This window comes from Danio rerio, chromosome 4 (genome assembly GCF_052040795.2).
Source record: "Danio rerio strain M-AB ecotype USA chromosome 4, GRCz13ab, whole genome shotgun sequence".
Classification (NCBI taxonomy): Eukaryota; Metazoa; Chordata; class Actinopteri; order Cypriniformes; family Danionidae; genus Danio; species Danio rerio.
The window spans coordinates 74,080,001-74,100,000 of record NC_141024.2 but is presented as its reverse complement, the minus strand read 5'-3'; the positions used below and the strand labels follow the sequence as shown (position 1 = coordinate 74,100,000).

The following is a 20,000-nucleotide window of genomic DNA, read 5'->3' as shown; positions in this document are numbered from 1 at the left end:
AAAGCATCAGAGTTACATACCAAACCGCTTTACTTTGGTATTTTATAATATTATTATAACGTCACATATTAGGCATTAAACGTCACATATTATTATTATTACTATTAATAATAATAGCAAATATAATAACAACAACATTATTATTATTATTATTATTATTAAACATTCATTCATTGTCTTTTCAGCTGAGTCCCTTTATTAATCTGGGGTCGTTACAGCGGAATGAACCGCCAATTTATCCAGCACATGTTTTACGCAGCGGATGCCGTTCCAGTTGCAACCCATCACTGGGAAACATCCATACACTCTCATTCACAGTCATACACTACGGACAATTTAGCTTACCCAATTCACCTGTACCACATGTGTTTGGAAACCCATGCAAACACGGGGAGAACATGCAAACTCCACCCAGAAACAGCAACTGACCCAGCCGAGGCTTGAGCCAGTGAGCTTCTTGCTGTGAGGCAAACATGCTACCCACTGTGCCACCGTGCAGCCATTATTAATTATTATAATTATTTTTTTTTGTTATATTATTATTATTATTATTATTATTATTATTATTATTATAAATATTTATTTATTTATTTAGTATTACTATTATTTATTTTCATTATTTATTATTATTTAAAATTTTCATTACTATTGCTATTATTAATTTTATTATTATTATTATTATTATTATTATCATTATTTATTTATTTAGTATTAATTAATTATTATGTAATATTATTATTTTGTATTATTTTGTATTTTTTTACCATTACTATTATTATTATTAATTATTATATTATTATTATCATTATTTATTTATTATTATTTTTATTATTTAATATAATTAATTATTATTAATAATATTATTATTATTATTATCATTATTATTATTATTATTGTTGTTGTTGTTGTTGCCATTATCATCATTATTTATTTAATAATAATAATAATAATTATTATTATTATATTGTAATTATTATTTTTACCAATTGAAATAATAATAAAATGATAAAAATTATGAACAAGAACAATAAAATAAACATTAAATATGAAAATAAAAACAAAGATAATAATAAAGTCATTAATAATAATAATAATAATAATAATAAAAACAATATAAATAATAATGATAATGGCAACAACACAAATAATAATAATAATAATATAATAATAATAATAATAATAAATTAATAATAATAACAATTACAACAACAAAAAATAATAACATTATTATTATTATTATTAATAATAATAATAATAATAATTGAAATTTAAAACTGCCTTTATTTTAGCTGATATAAAACAAATACAACTTTCACCAGAAAAAAATATAGGAAATACTGTGAAAAATTCTTTGCACTATTAAAAATAATTTGGGAAATATTTGAAGAAAAAAAACGACAGGAGGGTGAATAATTTTGACCTTAACTGTATATATACACAATTGATGACAGAATTAATAGCCCCCTTTGATTTTTTTTTTCTTTTTTTTATTATTTCCCAAATGATGTTGAACAGATTCAGGAAATGTTCACAGCATGTCTGATAATATTTTTTCTTCTGGAGAAAGTCTTATTTGTTTTATTTCTGCTAGAATAAAAGCAGTTTTAAATTTTTTAAAAGCCATTTTAAGGTCAATATTATTAGCCCCTTTAAGCTATATATTTTTGGATAGTCTACAGAACAAACCATCATTATACAATGACTTGCCTAATTACCCTAACCTGCCTAGTTAACCTAATTAACCTAGTGAAGCCTTTAAATGTCACTTTAAGCTGTATAGAAGTGTCTTGAAGAATATCTAGTCTAATATTATTTACTGTCATCATGAAAAAGAGAAAATAAATCAGTTATTAGAGATGAGTTATTAAAACTATTATGATTAGAAATGTGCTGGAGAAATCTGCTCTCCATTAAACAGAAAATGAGGAAAAAATAATTCAGGGGGCTAATAATTCTGACTTCAACTGTGTGTATATATATAGTGTTGATAAGCAGTTGCAAAGGTGAACTGTGTGGTGTTGCTATGCAGTTTTATGTAGCTTTGAAACTCTCGAGTAGTTAACAAGGCATTGATATTTGGTTGGAATGGTGTTGCCAGGGTGTTGCTAAGGTGCTCTGGTACATTCAGCATGCTTTTGTACATATTATCCTGGGTAGTTAGTTAACAAGACTTTGCTGTGTATTAGCACATTTGTTCCGAGTAGTTGCCAAGGTGTTGCTAGGGTGTTCTGGTGGATGTAGATCATTGTTGTACCTGGGTAGTTAACCATTTATTGATAATTTGTTGCCAGGGGTTCCCACGGTGTTGCTAAGATAGTAACTTGCCCGAGTAGTTAATAGCAAATTGATTTTAGCACAGGGTAGCTAAAGTTTAAGGCATTTTGTTAGCATATTGTGGTATTGACTGCCTAAATACTTGCTTGGGGGTTATTAAAGTGTTGCTATGTAGTTGCAAAGGTGATCTAAGTAGTTGGCAGGGTGTTGCTACACAGTGGCTAGGGTGTAATGGTGGTCTAAACACACTGTGCAGGATGAGTTATGTACTTTAAATACTTCCTTCAGCATCTGAAGCTGTAGGCTAACAGTACTTGTACAGCACGCTGTGTGTGTGTTGATGTGTAAATGGCCGTCACTCACTCTGAGGCAGTAAAGAGCTGACTGCTGTTGGTGCAGACGTCATTGACGGAGCTTTCGTGACCTCTTACTTCTCCCAGAGCTCTGAGCGTGTGCGTGTGCCAGAATTTGAGCAGTCCGCCTTTGCAGCCGGTCACCACCGCACTGGAGCCAGGAACCACGGCCAGAGAGCTCAGCGGGTCACAGTGAGCCCTCTCCACCTGCTGCGAGATCAACAAACAGCCACACAAATCAGCTCGTGAGGGATTTACTACGGTCAGTGGATGCATCGGACAAACTAAAGTCAACTTCGGTCAAAATCTCAGCAAGCTGACTCGTACTGTCATTCAGTAACGCCTTAAGGAAACGCTGCTATGCTAATATGCTAATACTTAGCACTGTCCTACATTTTACATACAGTTTTGTTCATTAAAAGTTGGCTTTCCCTGCTGAAAAATCCAGCCTAGGCTGGTTGGCTGGTTTTAGCTGGTCGACCAGGCTGGTTTTAGAGGGGTTTTGGCCACTTCCAGGCTGGTTTCCAGCCATTTCCAGCCTGGTCTTAGCTTGTCAGGCTGGGAGATGACCAGCTAAAACCAGCTTGACCAGCCTAGCCAAGCTGGGAGTCCAGCCAAAACCAGCTATATCCAGCTTAAACCAGGCTGGTCAAGCTGGATTTGGCTGGTCATTTTCCAGCCTGACCAGCTAAGACCAGGCTGGAAATAGCTGGAAACCAGCCTGGAAGTGGCCAAAACCCCTCTAAAACCAGCCTGGTCGACCAGCTAAAACCAGCCAAGGTTGGTTTAAGCTGGATTTTTCAGCAGGGTTAGCATATATGTAGCTAAGCTAACAGCATGACACATTAGACACACTAAGAATTGAGCCTAAAACTGTAGCATGTTATGCTAGGCGACCATTACTAATTTCTATATGGGCTACCCTACGCCACACAATACAGTGATTTATCTTTGGGAATGACGCCTAGAACTGCTGCTTAGGTAGGCAGCTCGCTAGGCTTTGGAACATTGCTGTCCATCCTCGCAGCGGTACGTACCTCTTGCATCTGTTTGCTGGCTAGGTCCCATTTTTTAATGCAGGAGTCTCTGGCAGCAGTGAACAGAGAGTCGCCCTGCGTGGCCACAGCCTCCAGCCCGTCCTGATGAGCTGGGTCAAAATGATGAGCGGCGCTGATGCTGCCTTGAGCTCCTTCCAGCACGTCAAACATCTGCAACACAAGAACATCAAGGCCTCAGGAATACAGCACAGGCCCTAAAAGCACAGCCAGTGTTGTATCTTGAGTTAATAAAGGTAACTCAGAGCCAAACGTTCATGCTGGTCATTTATTGGGACACCACCAAGACAATACACATCCAACTGGTAACACACCTGCTGGTCTTCTTCTTAGCCCCTTATATACTGCACACACCATCAAGTGACACATCGCCCCCTACTGGACAACATTATTATGCTATATTACAGCCAGCAAGCATGCGCACAAGCATTTGCATGAGCAGTTAACAAGGTCATGAAAAATGGTTGTCAAGTTGTTCCGGTACTGGAGACGCAGCACAATGTTGTATTTATTTGCCTGGGTGCTGTAGTTAGTTGTGTAGTTTATTTGCTGAAAGGTTGTAATCGAGTATCCTAGTGTTTTAGACACATTTAAAGGGTCACGAAACACCAAAACACATTTTTTGAGCTATTGACAGTCGTATATGTGTCCCACGCTGCTAAAAACACTATTAGGACACCTATATTTCACTAAAAAGTGTAAATTGGTTGTTTTTGCGTTATTTCAAGCAAATTCGTACTTCCTGTTTGAAACGAATTTTTGAAGCTGCGTCACGGTCATGACATAATAGTGTGTATTCCAGCGTGCAGACTGGGCGTCTGAGCCAGAGTGTGTCTTATTACGTCTTACAGTGTGATGCATTAATGCATGAGTAAGCCTTGGTTCAAACCAATCAGCGCGCTCTATTGTGCAACTTCATTAATATTCATTAGTGTCACCGTCTTTACACCACAGAGACGCCACGTTGTGTTGGCAAAACAAGCGTGAAGTGTTGCTTTTAAATTTTGCTGCAGTTAAGTTTCGTTTTCATTTTCTCTCTGTGAGAGCTCAGACTCACGTGTGGATTAACAGTGTACGCGACGCGCGACAACAATAACTTACGTGTCTAAGGGGGATTATTGTTTACCTGAGAGCTGTTCTCATCTGCAAACGCTGAGATCCGGATTCCGGATGTAGTCTTCTCTTCAGACGCGGCTCTAGTTGCTGGTGATTGTCCTGTCTCTACAGATTTGGTAAGTGAGCGACCAGTGCTCTTTGTTTATTCAGTTTGTTCGTATCGAATTAAGTTAACTATTGCACTGAGGGCAAACATGTTAGCACCGCATTTTGTGACCGGAATAACACACGCGGCTTTCTGACGTTACCTGCCGTGTGCGTCTAAGTTTCCGGGAAATGCGGAGTTTTTTTTCTGTCATTCGCCGTGCGGTATCAAACATTGCATGAAAAATACAGGCTTAGAGCACATCCTCGAATCAAATATCGCGTTTGTCGCGAGGGACATGAATGAATTCCCTGAATGAAAGAGCCAAACTGCAGTTAAAGTCCACCAGTTAATAATTTGGCAAATAATTCCACTACAGATGTCCATGTAGGTTAAACACCATCTCTTTCTCCTGTGTGTGTATTTTGACTAAAACTCGCGCGTGCCCAAATAGACACTCCCACACCCTCCCACTTTAGTTCCTCCGACACTCCCCCCTAAACAGAGCTGGACACCCCCACTTTTCTGACTTTTTCCAAAGTGGAGGTGTGAAAACACCCTGCTGAAACGAGGGGGTTTCATGGCCCTTTAAAAAGTATACGTTTGTTTTGGATGGCTGTCAAGATGTTATCTAGTTTGTAAAACTAAATCTGTCGGTGTTGTTTTCATTGTCTCGTATCCAGACCTTTACGTTTTCGCGGCTGTAGCTCTCTGTCGTTGGAACTGAGTGATTGACAGCAATCCATTCGCGTTCTGTTCTAGCGCAGTGGGCCAATGAGAAGAGCTTGAAGGCGGGGCAAGCATTCACTGCAGCAAGTTGACATGTCGACTGTTTTAAACCATTCCTGTGCGCTGCGTTTGGCGTTTTTAGGTGCAAAGATGCTTAATGCATGAATGCCTCCTAATTCCGCGCACGTGTTGAACATTTTGCTGTGAAAACTGGTCGCACAACATCAATTTTATGCACTCCCACATATATTTTGATGTTGCATAGATCAATTTTCAGGCGCATATGCGACCAAAACAATCGCAATTTCGAGCCCTGGCTCATATCCACAGCTATAAATGTACCGAAACCAAAATGTTCCCAAATGCCAAACCCGCTGTTGGTTATAGGAGGATTACATTAACATTACTAGCCATTTTGTATGAAATGGTCTCGAATCATGAATGAATGGTCTCGTACTGAACGGTTTAATACGAATATATATATATATATATATACACACAGTTGAAAGCAGAGGTTTCTGCTTGGTGGTGTCTATGTGCGTTTGTAGCTGTTTTATGCAGGATTTTATCTAGCAGGATTATTGATGTATAGACACACTAGTTAGCGAAGTGCGCCAATTTGTATTTCTATTTTTATTTAGTGTAAGTTTAGGAGGCTTTTTCATACTGTTATTTTCTTATTTAGTGGATTGGGGAGGAGATTAAGGGAATATTTTTATTATATTTATTTCTTTGATTTGCTAGCGCAACTTTTAGTTTCCTGTCCCGTTTGTCTTGGTTCTTTTCAACTTTATATTATTGTTTGTAAATATTGTAAATTACCCTGGGCGCAATAAATCTGTTGCGGTGCTAATTCGTTGTTTTGGGGTTCCTCTTGCCATCTTCATCATCAGTTTATACTTTGGTCATCTTTATGCTACTCCTTTTAATTCCCTAGACATAATGCCATCAAGGATCGTAACAATGCCTTCTTCAGCGTTCTTGTGTTCTTGTGTCCTTGTGTCCTTGTGTTCTTGTGTCCTCGTGTAATATCATCATCAACCACTAAGGCTCACTTCCAAAAATCAAGACTGCAAGAACGGAGGACGCGTGAAAGTTCCCGCATGTGTTTTTGATATGGAGGAAACGTCGATGCAGAGCTGAGAGCAAAACTTGATGTAATTAATTACTTTTTTTCTGTTTTTTCGAATTATAGAAGTATCGGATCGGGTTTCGGTATCGGCTAAGGGTGTCACGATTTCGATTTTAAATCGAAATCGATCGAAATGTATGTTTAATTTCGATAATCGAATCAAAAAATAGAATCGTCGATGCTGCCACGCCCCCAATGTCACGTCAGCTTGGCTTGCCAAGTGGGAAAAACAGGCTTGCTGAAGTGCTTGTTAAACTGCAGACGCAGGAGACCCGTCGACAGGGATTAAACTTTCAGGGCTCGACAATAAGGACTGCCCGATGGCCCTGGGCCAGCGTGCGAGATGCTCGGGTCAGTGTACAGTGCTGCCTTGTTGCCTGACAGATCGAGCCAGAGCTGCGTGCTGCGACTGTCTGTCAATTGTGTGCAAATACAATCTTACGGTGCTTTCACACATAGACGTTTATTTCAGAATCTGTCTCGTTTCCCCTGTTAGCGCGGTTTGTTTGGCTGTTTGGTTTTGTTCCAGCAGTTGCGCTCGCATCCGCGCCAAATCAATCAGTCCGAGATCGCCTGAATGAGACGGTCTCTGCCCTATTGAGCGAATCGATTGTAGTGACAAAACAAAACAATTCAACGAACTAACGACGCAGGCTATATCACAGTGTATTATGATCGTGTAATCGGCTATATGAAGAGAGAATGATGAGAAGGGCGAGATGTCATTCTTAACGGTATATGCGAAAGCGAAAGCATTCTGAAATATTACCGAGAGCTGTTTATCCAGCCTGACCTTGGTTTATCCGTTAGGAAAATTGACTGAAGTTACTATCTGATCATTTGTTCATGTTTTAATCTTATAATATGTTGTGTTAGGCCAGTTGTTTTGTTCTTTCTTTCGAGCTGTCAGTGCGGAAATGATCAACATTGATCTGCTTCGCGATCTGATGCAGTCTCGGTTCATCTGCTACGTCTCTCTATAATTCAAGCCTAAAATGTAGAATTCTAGCCAACGTTTCTTTAATAGATTGATTAGTTCAATAGATCGATTTTGGTAATTATGTCTGTAATTACCTTTATTCAATTACTGTATGATTTGTTTATGGGTAAAACAAAGACCATGCAGGTCAGGTAGTTTAAACGGTAGGCTACAAATAATTAATTCGTTATTAATTAATTAATTATTTATAATCGAAAATCGAATCGTGATTTAAGAATCGAAAATGTAATCGAATCGAGGATTTGGAGGATCGTGACACCCTTAGTATCGGCTAATACTCAAAATCAAATGACTCAGACTCAATGGCAAAAAAACCTGATCGGGACATAACTAGTGTTATGTGGTTGTCAAAGTGTTCTGAAATGTTCCCATTTTGAGAAGATAGCAACGAATTGATAATTGGTTGCCATTGTGTTGCTAGGCGGTCATTGTTTATTTTTTGTCAGGGTATATTATCTTTAGGGTTGATAATAGTGGCTGCCCAAGTGTTGCGATGCCGTTACTTGCGTGTTCCGGTGCTGTAAGCACATTGAGATCGTATGTATTTGGCTTGGTGTTGATCAACGTGTTGCTAAGTGGTATATCAAACCTAAAAGCAAGTCTAGCAGAGCCCACAAGCATGTTCCTTGATCGCTTCTGCATCTACTGTTTGTGTTCAAGCAGCCATACAAACGCTGTGTAATTGCACATGAGCTGTAACCGAAAGGTGTAAATTACCATATGGAAATATGTGAGCAAACCCCGAGGCTCCTATGTTAGAGCGTGTAAGGATGACTAAACATACCTTCACGGTGTGATCCTTTGAGCCTGTTATGACCACATCTTGACCCTTGCCCATCTGGTCTACTGTCAGACACATTACCGGGCCCAGATGGCCGGTCAGTTTCCCGGTGGACACAAACCTGTAGAGGACATAATGAAAACAATGTGAACATGGAGAATTAAGACTGCTAAGAGAGAACTTGTAGCCATAGTTAACTGGGTAACCCTTGTTGTGGCTTAGTCAAGGAGTATGTCGGTTTCAATATTAGAGTTGAAGGGTTTTCAGATTAGTTTTTGTCTAGAAGGAGTTTGAAGAAAATCTAGCGGAGTAACAGTAAATCCAGAGTTTAGCTATAGCTACACAACCCTGAAGGTATTTTTTAATGGTTGCAATACAGAGTTGCCAAGTCATGTGTATTAGCTTTAAAACACACAACTGATTGTCTTCACACACTCTCACACCACAGGCCTGATCATATACCAGTGCAATGAGGCGCATGTGTTTCAGGAAAGGAAGTGTTTTTAGATATAACTCACCGTTTTTTGACTGCTTTTGTTCATTGATTAATTTGGAAATTACTTTTGAATCAAATCTTAATACCGCTTAACAAACAGAATTATCAATGCCTTCAATGGAGTACGTCCACCACCGTTTCCCAAATCCAAGGTCAAAAGGAAGAAGCTTGTTCAGCAGATGGTCTTCAACCATTTTCTCGCAAGTGATGGGTTCAGTTTTTCCACGTAACAAAAGACGTTTGGCCAGAGGAGAAATGGTCGTGCCCAGCTGAGTCTGGTTTCTCTCAAGGTTTTTTCCTTCACTTTGGTCAATTGGTGAAGTTTGTTCCTCCACTGTCGCCACTGGCTTGCTTGGTATTCCTTTCCTTTTCATAGATTTGCTCTTCAGTATTTGGACTTTCAGCAGTGAACTCAATATTGTCAAAGTGCCCGTGCCAACCAATGAAATCAAAGAAGGCGGAGCTTTACCTTTCAGGGAAGCCAATTTAACTCAAGTGAGAAGCATCATATTTTAACATTAAAATGGTGAGGTAAAATGATTGACTGATCCCCCACCCACTCCCTCCCCTAAACCCAACCAATAGTGTTTTCAAAAGCACCAACTGACCAATTCACCTGGTAAAAGGAACAGCGTCATACCGTCCCGTAGCGTTCATTTTAAAGACTAAATCCAGCCATACATTCTTCTGGCTACAAAATTCGCGATCTTCAGAAATGTATCTAGGACCATGGCTGCGTCCGAAACCGCCTACTACTCATTAGGTACTGCATTTGAATTTAAACGTACTACTCCTACTCGGCCATTAGAAAAGTACGTTCTAAACAGTATGAATGTGAAAAGTATGAATGGAATTCGGACGTACTACATCCGCCATTTTATCATGGTCACGTGACCTACCTGTTTCAGTTGAGTCACCTCACTTCCATTCATGAATTCTCTCACGGGGCATTATGGGATAGCGCAGCATGCATGAGCACTTCAGAATCTCGCCTGAAGTAGTAAGTCATCCGGGTACATCTCGCATACTCATTTTCGAATTCTATGAATTCGGACATACTACTCAGCTCGCATACTGATTTTAGCATACTATATAGTATGGAAGTATGCGGTTTCGGACGCAGCCCATGTTTCCTGAATGACGCTGAGTTGACAGTTAGCCACCAGCACTTACAACCAAGCTTGGTACATAGTTTAATATTTCAGTCGATAATGATGGTCAATTGTAAAGACACAACAACTTTTATTGAGTTTTTGAGTTTGTTTACCCCTAAACATACACACAAACACACACACTATTGACGATTCTCATTCAAAGCTGAACTAAAAAAGATGGCACTGATATTTAGCACCGAGAAGAAAATGAAGCAATACCTCCTCAAGTCCCACATCCTGACTGTGTTGCCTGACGCAGCGTAAAGGAATGTTCCAGAAGGATTGAGGGCGATCTGATTGATCTGGTTTTCTCCTGGTGGGATGGCTACAGCACTGCCCCCGCATGCGTCACCTTGAGACACCTGTCCAGAAGAACTAAAGGAGAGGCAGAGAGCTAAAAATGAGCAGCCGAAGGTCAAACGTCTGCAACCTCTCCAGGGAACACTGGCTCTTAATACATTTATTTATTATTTATTATACCTATTTGTATGCACATTTTAGAATATCACATTAAAGAAGCTTGATTTAAATGAGGCTCATATATTTGAATAAAAAATGAGACCCTATAAGAAAAACAATGTGCATAAATTATGATGGAAACACATTTACAGATCAAATTCCAGCTTGCGCATCAAAAAAAAGTCATGTGATTTAGTTTAATAGATTAAGGAATGACAGAAATGTCCAATAGGATGACAATAATGTACAAACCAGCGGACTAATCACATATTAAAGCATCTGAAATGTTGCTTTGGTCGTTCTAAAATCCCTCAGCCAAAGTCTGTCATCAAAGTGGTTTAGTGTATGCCTTATTCACACATGCTTTATGCTGATTTTCCAGTTTAATTAGCATCTTTGGATAAAAACATAGCTAATAAGACACTAGCGGATTGACTCACGTGAGGGTGCGGATGCATTTGGCGGAGTCACGGATGTCCCACACTTTGACGTAAGCGGTGGAGACAGTGAAGACTAGGCTGGAGCAGTAACGGACAGACACCACACTGCTGGGGTGATCTCCAAGAGACATGATCTCCTGACCAGTAACCAGGTTCCACACCTTACATGTGCGGTCTGAGAGGAAAGAGAACACAAGCTGGGTGAGTCTGGATATAATTCAATGCTTATTTACTATTGCTGCAGGGCAAACATGTGAAACTTCACTCCAGGATAGCCACTGTCTTTTGCTGCGTTCACACCGAACACGGAAGAAGCGGCTAGCCCAAGTGATTTACAGGTTAAGTCAATGCAAAGGCGCGAGTAGATATCCTGCAGCACGATTTGCATGAAGTAGGCGCAAATGAGCAAGCTCCTGATTGGTTAACGTGAAGCGAATGTCCTAAATATCGGATTTTCTAAAGTTAATTGCGCAAAACACTCAACTCGATTGAAGCGCCTAATGCACGTTTCGGGCGAATTGCTCAATTTCGAAAATCTGAACTTTAGCGGACATTTCGCCACATTAACCAATCAGGAGTTTGCTCGTGTAGGGGCGTGATTATGACGTAGCGCCTGTAAATGGTGTCCCAGGGGGAAATCATTCAGCCGACACTGACAACAGTTTATCAAACTGGGCTCGGCTCAGTCAGAGGCACCGCTGAAAGCCTCCGTCATCCAGGTATAGCTTCTAGAGGAGTTTAGTAACTCGCAGACTGGATGCACCACTGAAAGAATCTAGTCGACTCAGACACGGCGCCGAACGAATCTACGCTGTTTTTCAGCCTTTATAAAGCACATAAACACAGCTACTCTCTCAATAAAATCCATGTTAGCCAATTAGCAATGAAGCTATAGTCACCGGGCAGACAGAAGCTCTGCTCATGAATCAAATCCACATCTGTTGTTCAGTGAATTTGACATGCGATTGAAGCGAGTAAACTCAAAATGTTCACGCATCTATTTACGCGCATTTATTCGCATTTGGTGTGAACACAGGAGTAGAGTTTAGCTCCAATGCGAATCAAACACACATGAATCAGATAATCATGAGAAAAGCATAGGAAAAATGTGGGTAAGGCTAATGCTAATGAATAGCGGCTCTCACAAATTTCAAACACAACATTAAAAGTTGGCATATATGCAGCTAAGCTGACAGCATGAAACATTAGACACGCAAGAGACTAAGAACTGAGCCCAAATGTGTAGCATGCTACACAGTAAAACACAGTAAGTTAAGGTAACTCAAACCATTTGAGGAAACCGATTGCTAAAAACCATTTAAGTTCAAAAACTAATCCTAAAAAGTACGGTGAACTTGATCAATTTGAGTAAATGAGGCAATTTGAGCACAGTAAAACCCAATAAATGAAGAGAAGTCAAACCAACTGAGCACAGTAAAACCCAAGATGTTAAGGCAACTCCATTTGAGTTAAAAACCAATGAGTAAGTTGAAGTAATGAGGTATTAAATTAACTCATCACCTTCAACACTGAGTTCAAAACTCATTTCACATGAGTAGAATAAACTTCCAGTCAATGTTGAGTTAACCACACTCATTTCCTTTGATTAAGTTGACTGTTGGGTTTTACAGTGCACTTTTACATGTAGCGAAATCGGACCCCTCCTGTTTGCCCTTTTGTAATTTCACCGTACTAGAGACCCGTTTATGATGCTAAATCTCCACATAAATACTCCTAAAGTTGATTCTCTGACCCTTTGAGCCGGTGAAGAGCAGATCATCGGTTGAGTCCAAGCACAGCAGGGGTTTCGTGTGACCCTCGGCCACGTGCACACACTGCAGTCTGGCGGCGCGACTGGAACGGGCTGCCAAAGCTGGGCTTGCCACACCTCTGAACCAAACACATAAAAACAACACAACATATTAAAGCGTGGAGCACTCAATCAAAGCAAAGCACTCTCGTTTGCAAACCCAAGTAAGCTCTATAATTGGACAGCACTTTTGGGCGGTGTTGGGGGAAAGTTACTACAGAAAGTAGTGCATTACAATATTGAGTTACTCCCCCAAAACAAAAACAAATTGTGTTGCTTAGTTACTTTTTTATGGAAAGTAATGTGTTATATTACTTTTGAGTTACTTTTGCGTCCTGACCTGGCTGAGGTTTGCTCTCTTTCAGAGCTTGCGAGTGTTTTTTTCACCTGTTTTATAGAGGAGCTCTGCATTTAACAGCACTTATATAACCCACATCTTCATTTTCCTTTAAAACATGTAGGATAACATTATATTTTGAGAACTTTCTTAACCCAGAGCTACACCTGCTGTATATACAGATTACTGACAGCATGTAAAGTGTTTGCTACTGTTGAATGTCTTGTGTTGTTGAGTAAATTCGCCGTCCATTGAGGAGATGAAGACTGCAGTAAAGCCTAATAGGACTAACATGAAATCATTTATTAAGGCAAAAACTGATTTCAAACCTTTAAAATGTCTAATAACCAAATGAAGAGTAAGACGATAAAAAACACCCCCAAATCAAAGTAAATCTTTGAGCTTTATACATTGAATAAATGTCTTCACGTGGCCTTAACAAATGTCAATCCTTTCCCAAAACTCCCGATATATTTTTTAAAAAAGTGGCTCAAATAATATGACTCATTTTTAAAAGTAATGCATTATATTCCTTGTTACTTTGCAAATGTATTATTATTAATATTTAAAACTATTAATATCTAAAATTAAAACGATTACTATTATTACGTAATACGAGAAATTATAAAATAATAATCATCAGGTAGCTCTCTGCAACTCTCACATGGTCGCCCGCTGAAGCTAAGCAGGGCTGCGCCCGGTCAGTACCTGGATGGGAGAGCATATGGGAAAGCTAGGTTGCTGCCGGAAGTGGTGTTAGTGAGGCCAGCAGGGGGCGCCCAACCTGCCGTCTGTGTGAGTCTTAATGCCCCAGTATCGTGAAGTGGACTCTATAGACTGATTTCACGCGGCCACCATTTTCAAAAGCGAAATCGAGGCTGCGGTGGGAAGAAACCCGGAAGTATCATTGGGAGTTACATAGGAATGTTGTGTAACTGGCTATATAGCTTATCAGCGACGATAAAGTGACACAAATTTATCATTTCTCCACCTTCCGGGTGACCCGAAGGTCCGTTCTGAATGAATGGTGAATGTAAAAAGGGACATCAGAGCTCATTTTCAGCTAAGTTAAGGGAAATGGCTCTAGTTAGCTAACGTTCTCTTTCCCAAACACACGTTTTAGATGCCATTTATCAAACTTGAGTTGATAAACTGATTCTTTCACTATATTAGACTCGTCACGATACTGAATTAAAAGAAAAACCGGCAATTTCGCGCTAACATTTAAGGCACTGTTGATGGCGTTCTTGAAACAGTGCTGATAAGGGCATGATTAGTCATTGCCCCAGTACAGGGTTGCAGCTGGAAGGGCATCCGCTGCGTAAAACATATGCTGGATAAGTTGGCGGTTCATTCCGCTGTGGCGGCCCCAGATTAATAAAGGGACTAACCCGATTAGTTATTAGTCATTTATATAATTATCATCAGATTTTATTGATCATTAGTTAATGATTTAATTATTATTGATTATTGTTTGTCGTTTGATTACATTTTTATAGTTTATTATTACTATTTTCCTATAATTATTGCTTCGTTTATTATGCTATGATCTTATAACTATGTGGATTCAAGTGACACTTGTTTAGTAAGTTTAGTAAGAGATAAGAGAATGTCTCCATTTCAAGGTCTGTGTTGTCTCTGGTCGATGTTGTGAAGCAGTAATCTTCCATCGCTGTTGCTTGTGGTATAATAACACTTGTTGGATTTGCCCTGGCAGTGAAACATCCTTCTTTATCATCGTGACTTCATCTCTTCTGCTTCTCTTCTCAGTCAACTCCTAGACTGATTGTTCTTCAGTTGAATACCGGCTAACAGGTTTGGGTATTGGCTGGCTCTGCTGTCTTGCTGTCTGGATACCCGGACAAACAGACATCTTCTGAGAGGATCTGGCATCCTGAACTGCATTTTAAGATATCGACTTATGTCCAAATGTTTGTGATGTGTTGTTTGTGTGTGGGTGGAGATGCTGATTGATGGATTGCAGATCAAAAATATTAAATAGAAGTGTAATTATGTACTTTTGAATGTGCGAAGGCGTTAATACCAGGTATGAGCGCAATCGGAGTGGGCAGCAGCACGGCAAGAGCCGCCACTCCCACTATAATGAGAGCAAACTGAACCATGGGAAGATTAAACCACAACTGGATTCGAAACGGAGAAAGATGGAAGCTAACATTGATGAATAATAATAATACAATAAGAAGCTAGCTTTAGAGTCTCTGAACGGCCCCAGAACAGAAGAAAACTGGACATAATACTGCTGAAGTGCTGCTTTTGGGCATAATAAAGGGATTCTAGGAGGCTGCTGAAGGATTCAGATGCATTTGGGACTTGGGTTGGGTATCGAAAATCACTTTAAGTAAGGTTTCTCATGAAACTCCACCGTGCCGCCCAGATGTTATGTGTATGAGGGTGTTTCTTACGGTTTGTCCAGAGTTCTGGATCTGTCTGTGTGGTTCTGGCTCCGCTCCTGCATTCTTCTGCGGGTGAGAGGCGAGCGGTCCAGAGACTTTCTTTCAGTAGCTGTAGGAGATTTGGCACTGGAGCTGCACAGCAGACAAAAGACTTTAAAAAACTTCACCTCAGATAGCCTGGAATGTGTATTAGAATGTGTTTAACGTCAAATAAAGGAACGGCAGAGTCTGAGACGAACAAACCTCCTCCTTAAAACATTAGAGGTTTGGATGCCAGGCGAAAAATCTCAATCATTTAGCCTTGTCCTGCATATATCAGCTTGCAATCAAACATCCCCCCTTTCCCTAAACCCAACCGATAGTGTTTTCAGAAGCACACTAGAAACTAGTCTGGAAGCTTTTCCCAGGACTTCACACTGCTTTTTGTTCTGGAACTGTCTTTCGCTGGACTCAAACCACACTCTGCTATGCTGTACCAGGTGAGCTATTGAGCAAACTGACCCCTGCAGATAAGCTGCCCATTTAAAGGAAAAATGTTATTGCAATAAGGAACAGAAGTTGTCAGCAGTGCCATAATCGCTTCTTAGCATTTGTTTTAGAGGACGTAATCCAGGGCACGTGATTGTGGTTTGCAAAACAGACTAAAGTACTCTAAATCTGTCCAATGGACACTTACACAGCATTAATCTTGGTTACTGGCTCTCTGTCCCCTGAGTAGGGAGCAGGTGTCAGTTCTTTATTTCCCTCAGGACTCTCCACCACAGGCAGCAGAGGAGAAGAGAAATCCTCCGGAGGGGCATCGGGGTCTCCAGAGTGGGCATACAGCAGCTCCATCTGGGTGGTGGTTCTCCTGCGAGCCTGCATATGGTAAAACAAAGGGTTGAATTTAGTTGTAGTAATCTGTGATATGCTAATATGTCTAGAGAAGAGGATTAGGGCCATCGTTAATATAATAATATGTGAATTAAACCATCTCGATATTCGGGCCAAGTAATAATACATTTGTAATTTATATTAATAATAGATGTATACATCAACATTAGCTTAAACACATGCAGATGATATGGATCTATACATGTCAAAAATTGCATTAATCTTACTGTAAAATTCAGAATTTAAAATGTTTTTTGTCTCAAAATATAATGAGTTTAGTTTTTTCCTCAAAATTGTATGACTTTATTCTCAACATCTTATTGCTACATTTATTCTGGAATTAGCAAGTTATTATTCTCAAAATTCGCTGAGTTTTTTTTTCTCAAAACATTTTTCTCAAAACTTCATCAGTTAAAATTTTTAAAAAAATAATGACTTCATTCTAAAACATTTATGAGTTTATTCTTAACGTTTTTTTTTTTTACATTTTTCTTGATATTCTAAGTTTTTTTTTCTTAAAATAAACACATTATTTTCAAAATACAATGTTTTTTCTCAAAACGTAATAAGTTTATTCTCAACATTTTATTTTGACATTTGTTTTGAAATTTGAAGAGTTTTTCCTCAAAATAACCAAATGTTTTTTTCAAAATGTGCTGTTTTTCTCAAAACAAAAATGTTTCTTCTCAAAATTATAAGTTTATTCTCAATATTTTATTTTGACATTTTTCTTAAATTTGCAAGTTTCAAAGACATTATTCTGAAAAATAATTTTTCTAAAAACTTAACGAGTTATTCTCAACATTGTATTTCAATATTTTATCTAAATTTAACATGTTTTTTTTCTCAAAAAATTAGGACTTCATTCTCAACATTTTATTTTTGCATTTTTCTTGAAATTAACTTTTTTCTCAAAATATTTTTTTTTCAAAATGCAATGTTTTTTCTCAAAATGTTTTTTCTAAAAAATTATGAGTTTATTCTCAACAATTTATTTTGATATTTTTGTGTGAATTTAACAAGTTTTGTCTCTAAATATTAGGACTTCATTCTCAAACTTGGATGACTTCATTCTCAACATTTTATTTTGACATTTTTCTTGAAATTTAAAGGTTTTTTTCAAAACAACAACATTATTTTCAAAATGTGATGTTTTTCTCAAAAATTATGAGTTTATTTTCAAAATAGTTTTTGACATTTGTTTTTTAAATGTAAAGTTTTTTTTTCTTAAAATAATAATATTATTTTCAAAAGTTTTTTTCTCATTAAAACAAATTTTTCTCAATTTATAATGAGTTTAATCTTAATATTTTATTTTTACATTTTTCTGAAAACAATGTTTATTCTCCACATTTTATTTTGAAAATGTTCTCTAAATCTAACGTCAACATTAAACGTTGTGACTTTATTCTCAAAAATGTATGAGTTTATTCTCAATATTACATTTGAAAGTTTTCCTTGAAATTTAAAGAGTTTTTTTAAACAACATTATTATAAAACTTTGGTAATTTTTTATTATTATTATTTTCCCTACATTTTATCTAGAGTTTAATCACACATTATAATGTCCTAGTTTTATTTTTTTTTCAGGTAAATAAATAGAAGAGGTTTAATTAAAAACTTAATTTTATCATAAAACATCAATTTTACATACCGCAGATTATATAATGTTTAGTTGTATAATAGAGCAGTGTTTCTCAACCACGTCCCTGGAGGAACACCAGCACTGGTTTGGATGTCTCCTTTGGCTATCACACCCATTACAGGTCATTCAATCTCTGCTAATCAGCTAATGAACTAAATCAGGTGCATTTGGTTAAATAAACATGGCAAATTTTTAAAGCTGGTGGTCCTTCAGGAACATGGCTGAGAAGCACTGTAATAGAGAACAAACTGGAAAAATGTATGTATGTCGTGCATACATGTGTGTAATTTATATTATATTGTTATTTGTTAACTTTTTACCTTATTTCTGGCTTTGGTCTCTCCACAAAGCTTCATTAGATCTGATGCCAAACAACTGCAAGTGACAAAAACATCCTTCAGTTAGAAAAAAAAAAAAATAAATAAATAAATAAATAAATAAATACATAAACAAAAAATAAATGTTATAAAATTCAATAAAAATTAAAAAAAATATGTATGAGTAAATAAATGAATAAATAAATATGAATAAATGAATGAACAAATGAATGAATAAATATACATTACAAAACCAAATAAAAATAAAATACAAGTGAATAAATGCATCAATAAATGAATAAATTAAAAAAATTAAATATAAATAAATATTCTGAAACCAAATAAAAAAATTAATAAATTAAATTAATTAATTAAACAAACAAAAAAAATTTAATTAAAATAAATAATTAAATAAAATATATAATAAAATAAAATAAATAAATAATAAACAAATAAATAAATTAAATAAATAAACAAAAAATAATTCAATAAATAAATGAAAATAAATAAAATAATTAAAATTAAATAAATAAACAAACAAATAAAATAAATAAAGTAAAATAAATAAAATAATTAAAATAAATAAATAAACAAAATAAATAAATTAATATATATTTTTAAATAAATAAATAAACAAACTACATGATGAAAGGCAGATTATACTGTCCGCCACTAAATGACTCCCTCAGATCATCAGTGGATCAGCCTGATCATGAAAGGATTTGAAAGCTCATTTACAGGTCAGTTCATCTCTGTTTAATGACCTGACAGAAGAGATTTACCTTTTCTCTGCTCCTGGACTTTGAGCGGATTCATCACTGCTGCTTTCATCACCGTTTTCTGAACAAATAAACCCACACACAGACACAGACATAGACACACACACACACAATGAGAGAGAGAGAGAAAGCGAGTTCAGCATCAGAAAGTCCATCTCTCTCTCACTGTAAGTATGATGAAGATTATGGTGAATATGAATATAGTTTTCCTCAAGCCACATGCATCTGAACTGAACAGAACAACAGGAGCTTCAGTCTACAGCAGACAGAGGGTTTAATAAGGGGGTTTACAAGGGGGTTTATAAGGGCTCATTATGTAGAGGAAGGGAAACTAGTACATTAATGTACACTGTGCTTTTACCATGTGAAAGCTGCTCATTTAAAACTAATGCTGTTTATTTATTTATTCATTGAAAGAAGCTGTCAATGACGTGAATATGTCAAAGCCTGCATTTTCTGCTATTTGTTTACTTAGGTAGAGCTAACTTTTCTTATTGACATGCTGTTAAAACAAAAGAAAAGTGGTTAAGCTAGAACTACTAGTAGACTTAAAACCACTGGTGGCATATGCACAAATAAATAAATAAATAAATAAATAAATAAATAAAGATATATATATATATATATATATATATATATATATATATATATATATATATATATATATATATATATATATATATATATATATATATAAAGTAATGAATGAATAAATATGATGAATGAATAAACAAAAACAAACAAAAAATAT

The 20,000-nt window shown here is 37.2% G+C and overlaps 2 protein-coding genes across 6 annotated transcripts in view; one reads left to right on the top strand and one right to left on the bottom strand.

Moving 5' to 3' along the window:
* Positions 1-20,000, top strand: part of slco1d1 (solute carrier organic anion transporter family, member 1D1) — a 790,174-nt gene that overhangs the window by 298,957 nt on the left and 471,217 nt on the right. The window lies entirely within an intron of this gene.
* Positions 1-20,000, bottom strand: part of si:cabz01066312.1 — a 109,540-nt gene that overhangs the window by 683 nt on the left and 88,857 nt on the right. For 4 of the 5 annotated variants that reach the window (NM_001442733.1, NM_001442735.1, NM_001442736.1 and 1 more), the window contains 10 exons: positions 19,253-19,310; positions 18,474-18,528; positions 16,312-16,493; positions 15,645-15,767; positions 12,828-12,964; positions 11,075-11,249; positions 10,395-10,550; positions 8,529-8,646; positions 3,665-3,835; positions 2,638-2,837 (listed from right to left, as the gene is read on the bottom strand). In NM_001442733.1, the coding sequence (NP_001429662.1) occupies positions 2,638-2,837; positions 3,665-3,835; positions 8,529-8,646; positions 10,395-10,550; positions 11,075-11,249; positions 12,828-12,964; positions 15,645-15,767; positions 16,312-16,493; positions 18,474-18,528; positions 19,253-19,310 (1,375 nt within the window). The remainder of the gene's footprint in view (positions 1-2,637; positions 2,838-3,664; positions 3,836-8,528; positions 8,647-10,394; positions 10,551-11,074; positions 11,250-12,827; positions 12,965-15,644; positions 15,768-16,311; positions 16,494-18,473; positions 18,529-19,252; positions 19,311-20,000) is intronic. The other variant, NM_001442734.1, reaches the window with a different exon arrangement.